The following is a 15,550-nucleotide window of genomic DNA, read 5'->3' as shown; positions in this document are numbered from 1 at the left end:
CTTTAAATTTATGACCTAATTTCCTTCAAGCTGACTTAATGCAAGGAGCTCCCTCTGAACACACTGAAGAGGCAGTAAGGACACAAACTCAAATAAGTGTTACAGTGTCATAGTAAAAAACAAACATACAGTAAGAGCAACCTATACAAATTGCTAACAATGTACGTACCGATACATTCAGTCTGTGTCGGGTTAGCGACGAATCCTTGGTCACATCTGCAGCGGTAGCTTCCAACTGTGTTCTCACAACGGCCATTCTTACAGATACCTGGTTTGGCTGTACACTCATTCAGATCTAACAGAGACATGCACACACACGGACAGTGTAAACATAAAATGGAAATATCTGTTGCATAGGATTTTCTGTTGAACGAAGCTATAGTGGAAGTTCAATCAGAAAGTCCGCACATCAAAAACATGCAATATTTATTGTGGCAGGTGTTTGCAAACATGTCGACACACCTTCCTCTGATTTTTATAGTTACACTTAAAAAATCTGCCACTTTTTCCAGGGTCAAAATACAACTCAATCATGCTTCTTGTTAAGTATAAACATATTTAAATTTCCCCATTAGCTCATCATGATATCATCTTTCGTTGCAACCCAATGCTCCTCCTCTTCCTCTACACCACCACCAACATCTAGGACTTGAAACAAAACAGCTTCAGTGACACAGCTTATAATAATAACAACGGCCATCATCTCACCTACAAACATAAGCTTATATCTTAGAGGTATACAATGCAGGATTGGTCTTCACTGCCAGTAAAAGTGAATGTAAAAGCAAACCCCAGATTTACTCTTGTTTGGCGTTTCGGCGCTGAGTCTCTTGGATTCATGCTGCTTACGCTCTGGCACCTGGTCACTACCTTTTTATATTGCAATGACCTCACCTGAGAGCTTTTAGAGCCAATAAACGTCCCAAACACAGAGAATAGGAAAATACAGACAGAGGGCAGAGTCTCTACAGAAAAATACACAGCCACACACTTCTAGCATGCCATAAGTGATGATTGAGAGCGATTACTTCTGTATGAGAGGAAAATCCTGCATAGTATACCTTTAAATTTTTTTTTACAATCTTTGTACCTGTGGTAGGTAATGAAACCTCTTAATCGTGTTGGTTTCCTCTGGTTTGCAAAGGTAGGATTTACAATATAAACTGTACGCAGTTTTTTAAAGTGAATATTCACCAATATTCACCCTGATATTTCTGACTGAAGCAGCTGATAACTGATACTTCATACAAATATTCAGAGTTTAACATCTGATTTTTGTGGCATAAATAGAAAGGATTACATGGGTCCTCTGGAATTTCATTTGTCTCTGATGGCTCAAGTCCATTGTATGACAGTAACAAGTCCACTAATTATCAGGACATCAGGACAGGATATGGGGGGGGTTTAACGACTCCTAAAGTGGAATTAAATCCAGAATAAACAACGAGCTTTATACACTGTTACACAACAGTGAATGAGTATCAAAACAGATTTATTTCATGCAAAGTGAGGCCAAGATTTGAGGCGATAAACAAGAATGACGGTTCATTATTAAGTGCAGTAGGACACTATGATTATCTCACCCATGCAACCGTCCCCTCCGGGCTGCCGTGTGTATCCAGGGGAACAGATGCACATGTATGTACCAATCAGGTTCTTGCAGGTCATGCCTCTGCTGGCACAGTCATCAACACCGTCTTCACACTCATTCTGGTCTGGAAAACAAACAGTATGTCACGAGTAAGAGGATGCACGAGTATGAAGAAATATATGTGTAAGCATGCATGTGCGGCAATGACACTGGTGATGTAACACAGACACACTGCAGCACTCCAGAGTTTAATGTAACCGCCTAATCCAACACTGAGCTCTGTAGTGCTAACAGGCGTGTGGTGGGAGGCTTGGTGGTCTGTTTGGAGCTCTAATGCAAACAGTGACGCTATAGACACTGACAAGTTCCTCCTGTCTCAGCGCTTCCCTCCAAATACAACCGTTGCCATGGTGCCCATGCTATCTGAGAAAGCGGAGGTGTAAACAGTGACTCGGCCGGCTACAGTTTCCAGAGAGTGTTTTAAGATCGTCCGAGACAGAGAGCTCTTGAGGATCTCACTGAGATAGTGTGTTATGTAACTTTTATGGATGGGGCCAGCATGTCTCTGTGAGGTACTCAGTTTATTTCCTACCAACACTTTCCAGTAAATGGACTATGACTGAGAAAGTGGAGGGTTATGAGCGAGTCGTTTAACTGTAGTACCTTTACACATCCTCCTGTCCTCTCGCAGCACGTAACCTGTGGGACATTTACACTCGTACGAGCCCACCACGTTAACACAGCGGAAGGCACACAGTAGAGGATTCTGGGAGCACTCGTTGATGTCTGGACAAGGGACAGAAAGCAACAGGTTAGAGTCGTGTAGTGCAGGACTATAAAGACTTCGTGATGGAAGTGAGAGTGCAGACATAATTTTACATACCTTCACAGGTCATCATTGGCCCAGGCTCAAAGCCGTCATCACACGCACACTCAAAGCCACCAATGACATTAGTGCATGTGCCGTTGCCGCAGGGATTGCCAATTTCACACTCATTAGTGTCTGTATTGAAAACAAAACCCCATTAAGCATGTTAGCATTGGATCATTCATTATAATAAATCATCATTCCACTATTATTACGAATATGACAATATTCTGAATTTGATACGGGTGTTGAAAAAAGCATACTCAGTTTGGATATTCTGAATTACGCCTTAAAGCTCAGACATACTGTCCACATTTAACTTCGAGGACGGCTGCGGTCACACTGATGTGCACCTTGTTCTATTCATAGTACAACTGAGGGTACGTGTCAGCCCCCAGCAGGAAAGAGGAGGGCTGGGAGGTGAGCTTACCGTTCTCCTACTGTCTACACTGGGTGAAAGTGAAACTGAGAAGACGCAGCTGGGTTTGGAGTGAATGTCTGTCCAACTTAAAACTAACGTCAGTGTGATGAGTCGGCAGGCTTGATTGCAGTGTTTTGGACTGGACTGGAGTTTAAAACAAGAGATTGGAGCAAGCACAGTCAGCGTGCTTGCTATGCGTACAGGCCGCGCCGTCACAAAAAATGGGCTGCACATGGACGTGCAGACCCTTGTGGACACGGGCAGGTGATGACATTAATGCCACAGGGAGCAAAGCAGACTTTCGCAGACACACAGACACGGAAACTATAAATTGTCCCTTATTCCAAATGTAGCATTTACCAAATAAAGACATGTGGGATATGCGGATATTATTTGGGTTTTAGGAGCATTCTTTAAAATTGTCGGTAAAGATTCTCAGTCATCCAAGTCATGTTAATCATAAGTGCTATAAGCTCACATGTGACCTCAACGACTGTGTAAGGGTTCACACCCATGGAGATAAAAGCCTGCGACTCGTACCAAGCCGTTAAAACTGAAGAAGCCTCTGTGACGAGAGGTGAAACATCTTCAAGAAACTCAAGCAAGTCCAGTTGCCCATGATACAGCACTTATGATTCTTTAAAACTGTATTCAGCACATGTGGAATATGCAAGGAATATAGAATAGAATAAGAAGTAAACTGGCCTTCACACTTGACTCCACTAACGTCCAGACGATATCCCATGGGACATTCACAGCGGAAAGAGCCATCTATGTTGATGCACTGGCCATTGATGCAAGGGTCATTGAGACATTCATCAATATCTACAATAAAAACAGAAAGAATTACATTTGATAACTATAATACAAACACAGGACAGCGAGGAGTCAGTGTTAATGACACACATACCTTTCGGGCCGTCATCATCCCCCCGTGTATATCCAATAGTAGGACAGAGAATAGGATAAGCCTCTGGAAACACAAGATGTGACAAGTCATGAATACCATTAAATAACACATGATGTAGTGCAACAGCTTGTGATTCTCTGCGTGTGTGTGTAGAAGTGTACGCACCCTCTCCCTTGGTGGGGCAGATTTCACAGGGGTCTCCCCAGCCTTGACCAGGCATCCCAATACAGCAGCACTCTGCCTTGGAAGTGTTCTGAGGCTTTGGAGCCAGACAGCGCCCATTCTCAAACCTGGTGTAGCAGTAGTTCACACGCACATCTAAGGGTAAACACACACACAAACAGAGGACAAAAGTAGAGAAAAATCAGAGACTGAAGGAAACAAATGGAAGCACAAGTGCGCCAGTTCTTTTTTGTTTATTCCACCACCAGGATTTGGACATTTGGGGAAATTCGCCTCTTTCTTTTCTTGTATAAAGTTATGTGAGAAAACTGATACGCTCTCATGTCTGCCCATTAAAAGTGAAGCTACAGCTAACAGCAATTTAGTTTAGCTTGGCATAAAGACTGGAAACAGGGGAAGACAGTTAGCCTGACTCTGTCCAAAAGCTGAAGAAAAAAAAAAAAAAAAAAAAATCTAACTCTAACGCTCATTTATTAAAAGAAATTATATGTTGTTTGTTTAATCTCTGTAAAACAAGTTTTTACATTTAATCAGCACATAGCCCTCCATAAAACTGCATTCCCAAGAGTCTTTGTGTACCTTCTTAAATCAGGTATTTTATAAGTATAATAATGACCCTAATGGAATAGTTTTAACTTAATAACATAAAAGTCTGATTTAGATTCTGTCTACACATATACAGATATTAGTATTTTTCGAATTATTTTTTGGATGACTTTCCTCTACATTTTGGCCTCCCGTCCACAAGCGAAACGAGTTTTAAGTCACCAAAATGGAGATCTTTCAAAGCGCCTTTGAAGGTGCAGATTTTTCAAAACTCAAATTACTGTAATATGCACGTGGACATGTTACGCAGCGTTTGAAAAACATGAATTTGCGCATGCATGTTGTTACTTTGTGTAATGAGCATGAACAAGAAACAACAATGGCGAAAAACCAGTTTGCTAACATTTTGTTAGCACTGCTTGGGCTAATGACTGCTTTACAGTTAAACTTAGTATTGCTCCACCACTTCACGAACAAATGGAGGCATCTGCTGCACCAAATGTTTTTCCTCCACCCCAGTGTCTGCAGTTTAAAGTCAGAAACAATGGTTTTGGATCAGGCCCTATCAAACAAGCACATACTGGGACACTTTTCAGAGTGGCATTGCTGTTGCTGAGAGTTAGTAGGAAAACTTTGGCATGCTCAGAGCATCACTCTTATTTTTGAGTATGCTCCTTCATACTTAAATTGACTGGGAATCAACCCTGTGACGAGGGGAGACTGCTGAGGACAGCTAACGCCAGGGAGCATTTGAAGTCTTTTTTGCACTCGAATGTGGACAAAGATAACTTGTTAAATGAAGGTCATGTGGACAGAATCTTTTTTGAAAACAGAGGGGAAAAATATTCATTCATGCAGACAGGGCCTTAGTGAGCATACCATTAGTTTGAGAAGTTTTAATGGAAGTTTAATTATTGTTGAACTGACATTAAATAATACATACATTTTTCTTTATATTAAAATATTATTACCACTTCAGTTCTCTGTGAGGTAAAACAAAAACAAAATTATTTAAAATTTGAAATTTATACTTACTTATTTATACATACTCACACTTTTGCCTGATGTTTATCATGCAGTAGATCAGTGTGATATTAATTACGGCCATCGCAGAGATTTAGACGGTTTTCAAACAAGCCCAATCTTAACCCAAAAACCAAAAGCTGCCATGGACTCTGCTGGAGTTTCCTGCTCCTCTTAACCCCACCCTCCTGCTGCTCCTCCTGCATACACTGCTCTGCTCATTCTCCAGTCAGCACCTGCCAGCTTTTCCCGCCAGCACACCGTCCACAGCCATTGGCACTCCCCCTGTATTGACTGTCAGCCTATCAGTGATCTGCCTGCCCAGTCTGCCACACACCTGTGGCTCATCTACCTTTCAGTGCACATACCAGTCAGTTTGCCTTTGTTGTTGCCAGGTTGTAGTTTGTGCTTGTGTTTGTATTGCCTTTTTGGATTTTAACCTGTGCCTGCTTACCTGGTTTGAACTTTTGTCTGATGCCTCTGTACCTCTACCTGATAATCTTGATTTTTGGTTTTGACTCCTGGAACTGTCTGTACTTTGACCTGCCTGAAAACTTCAGTGAAGACTCAGTTTTTGTCTTACTCCTGCCTCTGCCCTGTGATTCTGCGTGTGGGTCCTCTCTGGTTAATGACAAACAGCAACGCTTTAAAAGGACTAAATGATGAACAATTTGTGTCATGTTTCTGTGGCCAAATAGGACTCCATTATACTGTGGAGTTGTGTCCCATGCAGCACTCATGCCCATAACCTTGATAATGACAGCACTGAGTTCAGTGATACGTTCACCTGTAGGTGCTGTAAACTTACCAAAAGTACAACTGTTGAAGCATTTTTCTTTTGAACCAAATTTTCAAATTCTTTTTGGCAAGCAATGTGTAGTGAGGACAGAGGCTGGCTAATTATCCAGAATGATCTGTGCTTGCCAGTCTCTCTCTCTTCCTGCTTCTGAGGGCTCTTGTTCCTCCTGGACTAGGCAGGCACTTACTTGTAATGAGAAGCATATGGCCGCGCTCTCCTGCTAGCACTGGCCTTCACTGAACTCAACACAAATAAGCTTTCTGACCACCATAGATCACACACACACACATACACACACACACCTGGCTCAGAGGCAAGGATCACATACATGAACACCTGGCACTGTGAAGAGAATGTCAAAGAGCGTCATGTTACTTTCCTCCATGAAACTGATTTGTCAGCCTTTCCGCAAAAGAGATTTACGGCGCTCTGTGTGCAGCTGTTGTGCAAGTGTGTGAGAGCGCATGCATATGTGCATCGGCACGTGCATATGTCATTCTTATTTTGTAGTTTGTGTACTGACATATTATACAAATGTTAACGATTGCGCTTTCTTGATATGACCCCTTAAAATGTCTGCGCTGTCATTTTTTTAAACCAGAGATAAAATTTAACACTGAAAGAAAAATAAAGAAAAAAAGAAAAGAAAACTATGAAATAAATAAAAACTTAGCCAACAAGAGGTCTGACAGTGGTGACACAAATCTGATGGTGGTGATTTAGTGGTCATGATTATGGAAATTTGCTAAACCACTACAGCATTATAATTAAAAACATATTATTAATTGGGGATTGGTGGCCCAGTGGTTAAGACACATACCATATTCTGTTATTGCAATATCCCATGTCGGATTCCAGCCAGGGACCAATTACAACTCACCCCCCTGCATCTCTCCCCATGTTTCTCTACTATCAGTGACTGCTAAGTACGTATATATAACTGATTGGATTGTCTGGGGCTGTTGCCTTGTCACTTAGCATCTGACGAGCTGATTTGAGAATAAGAACCAGTCCAGCTAAGCCTGAATTTTCATTTCCTTGGCCAGTGAAGACATGACCAACCCTTCTCTTTCTCTGATTTGCTAGTACTCATTGCCTGCGTTGGTTGGGTTGGTTAGGTGTAGGCAAGAGATGTGGAACTGTTTGGGGTTGGGGTAACAATGTCTAGGTAAACCAATCAGACGCAGAGTAAGACAAAGTAGAGCAGGTCATGCATCACCATCCTAAGAAACGCAAATGGTTGCTGCTACGTTTTTACCGGTTCTGGATTATGTTGATCTGTTGTGCATGAATTCATCTGCACATTGTTTGCACATGTTGGATACTGCATATCATAGTACACTGAGATATGTTACAAATTGTAAAGCCCTCACTCATCACTGTATGCTTTATTCCAGGGCTGGTTGGCTGTCTTTGACCTTTTGTAGGCTCAGTCACTGTTATTTTTACAGCCACACTAGGTAAACGCCCTTTGTACATTTGTACTTTGATTGATCAGAGATCTGACTGTAGCTACAGTCTAAGATCTCAAGATTTAGTTTTGCTGTCTGTTCCTAGTGCATGGACTGAGCTACGAAAGACAGCTTTTATGAACTCTGCTCCTCTCACTTGAAAAAACCTTCAAAAAGATTTGATACCAAGTGAGCTGGTTGTTTACCTGACTGGCTCTCATAAGTACAAGGATGAATGAGTCGGTTGGGTCTTGTCATTGTGCACAGGTGTTCTAATATTTTTACATGTTACTGTGTATCTTCTATGTTTTTTTATTGTGTGATTGTTTGGCTGTAACATTTTGGGTGCTGCTGTCTTGGCCAGGTCCCCCTTGTAAAACAGATCATTGAGCTCAACCTGGAGCTTACCTGGTTAAATATGGGTTAAATAAATAAAATTTAAAAAAAGAAAGGCTACATTTGGAGCTCTGAGATGTTATCAGTAAGACAATGCTCTTTTTTTTTTTGCACAGAATACATTTGTCTGTGTAGACTGGGCTTTGGGTATATGTTCTTGTTGTTGTCCGTTTACCTTTTGGATACTCATTTTTCGTATCTAGGTTGGTGATGAGCAAGTTGAGGAAGTTGATGAGCATATTTAATGAAAAGTCTTCACAGGGAGGGGCCGAAAAGATCAAACATGCACCTTCCGATTTATACAGAAACAAATTTGGGCTGAGTATCATTTGCTCACTGCCAACCTTGAAAAAAAGGCAAAAGAAATATCAAAACGAGGGGCATCAGTGGCTTAGTGGATAGAGCAGGTGCCCCATGTACAAGGCTGTTGCCGCAGCAGCCCAGGTTCAACTCTAGCCTGTGGCCCTTTGCTGCATGTCATTCCCTCTCTCTCACTCCCCCCTTCACGCTTGGCTGTCCTATCAATTAAAGGCAAAAATGCCCCAAAAAAATCTTTAAAAAAAAAAAGAAATATCAAAATGGTATACAGCCACTGTGATGAAGTGTTACTGTTGCCAGTGGTGTTCACCAACACAGACAGCATACAAGCACTCCGTAGAGTCAAGCTCCACCTAACTAAACCAAATCACCATGACATCACGCTAAGAACATTAATCACTTCTGGGTAACAATTTGCAATTGTTTTGAATTCCACTGTTATAATTTTCAGCTCTAACTGTTTTGTTAAAAGACATGTTATTAAACACAGTGGTCCAACCAATCTGACATTTCTGCTGTGCTCATTTTATGCACTGTGTTGCTTTGCTAGTGTCTTTGATAAGCCAAATCTAGCAGCATGGAGGCTAATGTTAAGCAATGTACTGCTGTGAATGGCGTCGCAGCAAAATATATTTTAGCCACATCAAAATACCCATCTCAAAAATTAATATCGGTGTAAGTGTACACTATTTTTATAATATTGTATCCGCTTTACCTTACACACTATCTGATGGCGGCAGGAGTAGACCAGCAACTCACCTGTTCTAAAATAACTGTTTTTGTCAATGGAGTATGGTGCCTTTGAGGTAATAATAATATTTTAAATATAGCATACATTTGAACCGGTATAGATTGTTTTTGGTGAGCCTGTTAGGGTTGCTGATTGAGGCAACATTTGCTAAGTTCTGTTTTATTTTATGCACAGGACGCAGGGGATTTCTACCCAGACGTTCTCACCCTTTGTTATAACTTAATCATCCAATGCAATAATTGGCAATGAATTTAATTTCACCAGTGAGTCACAAGTCTGTAACTGTCTCCTGTCTATGGTTTTAATATAAAAATATTAACGAGTGCTCATAAAGGCCCACAAATTATTTTCATTACTGTTGTTATTTTCTTCATTGTTTTCATGTCCATCATCATTTTTAATAAAAACAAGGGTTTTCTCATTGGGACAGGGTTTGTCCTAGTTAAGAGACCTTGATCTCTTTTACTGCCCGAGTTGCTCACTCCCCACCCAGCTCCTCCTGTTTATCCCCACAACCCTCAGCCGAGCACTTCTGACACTGGAGAGAAAAAGTGAAATGCAAACTGTAAACTGCCTCGCTGAACTGATGATGTCATCACTTCAGTGTTTGGAGGGGGAACTCCCTAACAGAGGACTCAGCGCGCCCCCACCCAACCCAAAAACACACATATGTACATAAACACACGCACACATGCCGAGCACACGCACGCACGCATGCATGCACACACACACACACACACACACACACACACACACAAGTGAGGAAATGGAAAAGTGATCTGTTCAGAGCCACCCTTGGCCTTGTTGAGGCAGCAGCAGCAGAACCAGCTGGAACACAGTGTGCTATCATGAAAGAGCAGGAAAAGTCTAACACCACTGACTGCTGCTTTGTCTCCACCAGCACTCAGAGTCAGACTATACAGACACACTCGTATTTACACTTTGCACTTTAAACTTGATGCATAGGATAGTGTCATTGCCTCTTTCCCCCTCTTTCACACGCCCACACACACTCTCCCAATTACCTAAACATCTGCGTCCGGAGGCAGAGATCTGGAAACCTTCGGGACACAAGCAGGTGAAGCTTCCTTCTGTGTTGGAGCAGGTTCCAAGCGCACAGATCTCAGGCAACTGGGAGCACTCATCAATATCTGACACACAAAGAGGGACAGCATTAAACCACTCATCAAAATTACAAATCAAATCCATCAAATCCTAATTTGTAACATCTGAATCTCACCCTGCAGTTCTTCATTAAGATCTAATTTTTCAAACTACTGTCATAGCTGCAAGGATGAAGTCATACCAGTGCGTCATGGTCTATCCAAATGTGATAAAACAGACTAATCTCACTAATGGATAGCTGAATAAAAGCGTATTATTGCCTCCACGTCACATGTTCCTTCATCTCAGTGTGCAGCTGCTGCTGTTACTGATGCTGAGAATTCAGTGCTGTTCCGCCCTGCTTCCAGGAACAGAGCACAAAGCAGGAATGTGTTGAAGTCTGCCGAATATCTCTTCATCAGCCCCACTGTATAAACAACCCAAAGTGTTCTGGCTTGGACCCACTCCCACGTGTGAAAGGGAGAAGAGGGGTGTTATGTAGCAGCAAGGCAATTGAAGAGAAAGAGGGGGCGAAGGAGCAGTTGATTCTCCTCTCGTATACCTCAGCAGAGCTGTGATTTGTGGGTAAGTATATGTCTCTGTGTGTGAGCATGTTGCATGTAAGCACGTCTCCTCTGGATTGCCAGACGTGAGATTCACCTCATGTGTGCGTATATTTTGTAACTTCAGAAATTCCTGTTTTTATTTTTCATGTTTTGGCCCATATTTATTGACTATGACGCTGAAAAGACTTAACGCTGCCGTACCTTCACAGGTTTCCTCATGGACATAGTAGCCAGGTGGGCAGATACACCTGTAAGAGCCATCCAGATTCAGACAAGTTCCTGCACCACACGTGCCTGGATTCACTGCACACTCATTAACATCTGAGAAAACACAAGGGATACACTGTAAAATGCACATTCTGTTGATCACAATAACAAAGACAAACGGCGCTTCCTTACCTGCACACATTCTGCCATCCAAAGTGAGCTCATAGCCATCGTGGCACACACAGAGGAAGGTGCCCACAGTGTTCACACACTGCCCGTTTCGACACAAGCCTCTCTGCGTCGAACACTCATCGACATCTGATCAACGCACAAACACAACAACATATCACACAAAGACTATAACTCTCTTGATTTTTTTCTCTTTTACTAACTCTCATCCACAGATGCACGTACCTATGCAGTCGCCGTTGTGTGAGTTCTGAAAGCCGGGGTAGCAGAGACAGTTGTAGGAGCCCACTGTGTTCTTACAGGTCCCGTTGCCACAGGGTTGTCTCTCACATTCGTCCACGTCTGAAAACAGAGGGCAGTGCCAGAGTTTCACCTCACACAGCACTTACATTGCATACTTTATGGAGCTACGCTTTGGCTACGTTAAAGATGTGACAGATTCAGATCATTTGCGAAGCGGATGAGCTGCAGAACATATCTTTTTACTGGCTACACCTGCAGCGCACATTCAGCGTGGGGCTGTGTGAGTCACAGGTTAAAACAAGACAGAGAGCTTCAGTTTGGGACTGTTTCTGCTGCTTTTGGACAAGCAAAGCTCTGTGAAACCTCAACTTTTTTACCAAGTTTGTGTAATATGGGTCAGTTAATATCTACAGACTACGTAAGGGATAAAGGTACTAAGCAACCACCAGCTCGTACTGGCAAGAGAAAAGCTGAGAGGGTGATCAAGACCCCTAAGTGGAAGCCCTGTTTGATAGAAAAGAGCTGACATACAGCACTGCTCACTTACTAATCAAAGATAAGAGACTTGTTGGGTTTATTAAGTCATTTCCTTTAAATCGGAAGTTAAACAAAAAACAAATCCAAACACTTTCTGACCCATTTCTGTGTAAAGGGGCTGCATACATCACACGTAAAAAAATATATAAATGTAAGACTGGCCTCTTTTCATATGTGTGGAGTCGATCTCTGTGGCACACACGCACCACTTACATGCTGTTCACAAGCCTGGTGTAGCCAGTTTCATTTATTATTATAGTGGAAGCGTTGTGTTGCGTAGTGTTGCAGCAGCCGTAACCCTATCGAGATGTCAAACACAACTGAGAACTGATAGACACCAGGACAGCTTACCGACACACATTGACTCGTCCCGTGTTGTTTTGAAGCCATTGGGGCAGAGGCAGCGGTAGCTCCCCAGTGTGTCAATGCACTGACCAGGATTGCATATACCAGGGTTCTCAATGCATTCATTACGGTCTGAAAAAGAAGAAAAACAATTGTTACACAGTGAAATATACAGTCCCACTGAAACAGCAACAGTTATAATAGAAGACAAATGAGTAAGTGAGTCTGAAATGTTTAAAAATCTGTGATGGCTTAATTTCCTACATTTGTTTTATTTCCTCCACTGGTATATTATGAAGTAATCATTTATAACCCTTTAAAACCATGATCTCCTTTCTATATTGTTACCTTGTGTACCCCAGTTTGCTGTTGTTCTGTCCAATCCCGCAAAAATATCCATATCAAAATCACAACTTATTCTCTCCAGTTCAGTATAGAAAAAGAAAACTGTCCTGTACATGTGAGCGTACATTCTGACAGCCTCTTTATCGCCAGCTCATCATTTTTGCTTCTTCCACTGTTTTCTGGCAAGGCTCTTGCTTGAAACATGTAATTTCAAGCAAGCTGAATAATAGACCATTGCCAGTTGTTTCCTTTACTCATCAATGTGAGCCCCACTGGAACTACTCCCTTACTGGAAGAACACTCAATCCAAGTCATTAGTCTTTGTAGCAATCTGACTAGAAACACTGTAAAAGTTGTCCTGAAATCTCCACTGATATACAGTAAACGTCCAGATATGTTTCTTCACATTCATTAATTAGTCAAACGGGTGCTGTAAGGAGTCTGGCTCTGCAGAGCTAAAATTTGTGGAGATCCAAACAACCTCTCACATCACACTGTATGAAATCTGAAAATATTTTATGCCCTTGATAACTGTTGGTACTATACATAAGAAATAACTGATAGAATTAAAATAATTGATTTTTTTTATCAAGTTTAATATGACTTTTGTGACTATTTACACTCTACACTCTAATATTGTCATGTATTTATTCTTTCATAGGACTCAAAACTGATCATTAACTCTGCTGCACAGCATCGATGTTGCATGACAGACAAGTAACACCATTAAAGTCAAAAATGTCATTTTTTAAATTCTCCATTCCACATTTTGCCCTGCAGCAATGCATATTTTTTGTAAATCCATAAAAATCACTGTATTATTAATCGCTATATTTAATTCATACACACAGCCATCTTTGTCTCCAGCTACAGCTTCAGTTTCCTCTCTCAGGAGACTGACCGTGTTTTGTTGCTAGGACTTGCATGAAAAGCAGGAAGCAAAACAGGATGTTGATTTAACATTTGCTTATCGGTGAGGACTCTCCAGTCTGACAGCGACGTGTTTCAGATATACAGCAGCACATGTTCAACAGCTCAACAGATGCTTCACATTCTCTCTTCCTTAATAACAAGCCCACCATGAAGAATTCCTCCTCAGCCCGACTGTCATTGCGCTGCCTGCGGTGCTTTATCTTTGGCATACAAATGGCAAGAATGCACAGTTCAAAGAGTTTCATATGACTGAGTTTGATACAATAGTTTGGGGAGACACGACAGCATCGGGCCACAGGAAGACCCTGAGACGTCAGCATTATTCTCATGGATGACGTCATGCTCCACCAATTCTGTTTAATCTTCACTAAGGTCATTGGAAACTTAATAAACCACTGTGGGGTGAGTGATCCTGTTATGTACTACATAATCTGAGTGCTGATGACACCTCTCACATCTTAAAAATTATGCCTACAGGCATCAAACACTTACATTTAATGCTTTTTGAGACCTGTTCAAGATCATTTTCTTAACCCAATTTAAGACTGATTTTTTGGCAAATCATCTTTTACTTACTAAAGCATTGCAGGTAAGTATACAGGTACGTAGTATATCTGTAGTTCCAGAGGTGCAGAGGTAGGTTTTATGTAGGAATATGATTATTAGAGTGAGTTACGTTAACCTACATTTTGCCAACAGGTAAGTGCAAGTGTAAAGTAAAAAAAAAAACAATGTTATGTTCAGTGGTAGGTTTAAAGACTTTCACACAGAAAAGCTTTTTAACACAAATTAAAAGATGAAAAAATTAAATTACATAAAATGTTTGTGGCAATTAAAATCTCACAAATTTAAGACTATTTAATGACTTTTAAGGCCTAATATTTGTTTTAAGACTTGTTTAAGACCTGCAGACACCCTCTTTAAATGCCATAGCTGATAACCACCATAGCCTTACCTAAACATTGTCCAGTGGGGGTGAAGCGATATCCAGGTTTACACTCGCAGCGGTAGCTTCCTGGCATGTTCAGACAGGCTGCATTCTGCTGGCACACTGGTCCATTCTGACATTCATCAATATCTAATGACAAGAGGGACAGAGGTGTTCAAACATCTACTGGTGACACTTTTACACAGAGGGATTAAATATAAAGAGACTGATTTTAGTTTGAAAACCTGGAAAGACTTCACAGCATTTTACATTTGGGCATCACTCTCAGTGAAACGTCAGTGGAGTGCAGGCCTTACCTTCGCAGATCAGCAGCTTGTCATTGTAGATGAAGCCAATGGGGCACTCACACCTAAAGCTGCCGATCATGTTGATGCACACTCCGTTCTCACAAACTCCTGGGATTTCCCTGCACTCATCAATATCTAGCACATGAGGAAAAGCCGAGATGAGAACAAAACAAATTTTCCTTTTCATTTCATAATCGTCCTCTGGCTGAGGAAATCTTACCAATGACCCGCCCAGTGGTGATGTCAATGTAATATCCTGGTCTCTCACTGCCACACAGGACTGCAAACTCATCTGAGTGAACATAAGACATGAGTTTATAAAAGCTCACTTTTAGTCCCTCAAATTTTCCACATGTATGCAAGCATCTGTGTGTGTGAGACCTCACCAGTGCTGGGCACGGGACACTGCTCACACGGTTTATTCCATGCACGGCCAATGTTGTAGGAGCAGCAGCACATCTTTTTGGTCATGTTAAAGGTCAGCTCTCCGTCACACGTGCCGTTGTCAGAGTAGAAATTCCTGTAGCAGTAGCTCTTCCTCATGTCTGTGTGTGTTTATAAGAAAGTTAAAACGTCACTGCATGACAG

At 41.6% G+C, this 15,550-nt stretch overlaps 1 protein-coding gene across 1 annotated transcript in view; it reads right to left on the bottom strand.

Moving 5' to 3' along the window:
- fbn1 (fibrillin 1) overlaps nt 1-15,550 on the bottom strand; it is an 84,696-nt gene that overhangs the window by 12,738 nt on the left and 56,408 nt on the right. Inside the window, exons 42-57 of the mRNA XM_033638592.2 lie at nt 15,349-15,507; nt 15,183-15,254; nt 14,972-15,097; nt 14,682-14,804; nt 12,455-12,580; nt 11,549-11,665; nt 11,327-11,452; nt 11,129-11,248; nt 10,283-10,408; nt 3,956-4,108; nt 3,791-3,853; nt 3,586-3,705; nt 2,475-2,594; nt 2,255-2,377; nt 1,584-1,715; nt 170-295 (exon numbers count right to left, since the gene is read on the bottom strand). Coding sequence (XP_033494483.2) covers nt 170-295; nt 1,584-1,715; nt 2,255-2,377; nt 2,475-2,594; nt 3,586-3,705; nt 3,791-3,853; nt 3,956-4,108; nt 10,283-10,408; nt 11,129-11,248; nt 11,327-11,452; nt 11,549-11,665; nt 12,455-12,580; nt 14,682-14,804; nt 14,972-15,097; nt 15,183-15,254; nt 15,349-15,507 — 1,932 coding nt within the window. The remainder of the gene's footprint in view (nt 1-169; nt 296-1,583; nt 1,716-2,254; nt 2,378-2,474; nt 2,595-3,585; nt 3,706-3,790; nt 3,854-3,955; nt 4,109-10,282; nt 10,409-11,128; nt 11,249-11,326; nt 11,453-11,548; nt 11,666-12,454; nt 12,581-14,681; nt 14,805-14,971; nt 15,098-15,182; nt 15,255-15,348; nt 15,508-15,550) is intronic.

The sequence above is a fragment of the Epinephelus lanceolatus genome, chromosome 2, assembly GCF_041903045.1.
Source record: "Epinephelus lanceolatus isolate andai-2023 chromosome 2, ASM4190304v1, whole genome shotgun sequence".
Taxonomy (NCBI): domain Eukaryota; kingdom Metazoa; phylum Chordata; class Actinopteri; order Perciformes; family Serranidae; genus Epinephelus; species Epinephelus lanceolatus.
The sequence above is the reverse complement of the archived record's forward strand: the minus strand, read 5'-3'. Positions and strand labels throughout refer to the sequence as shown.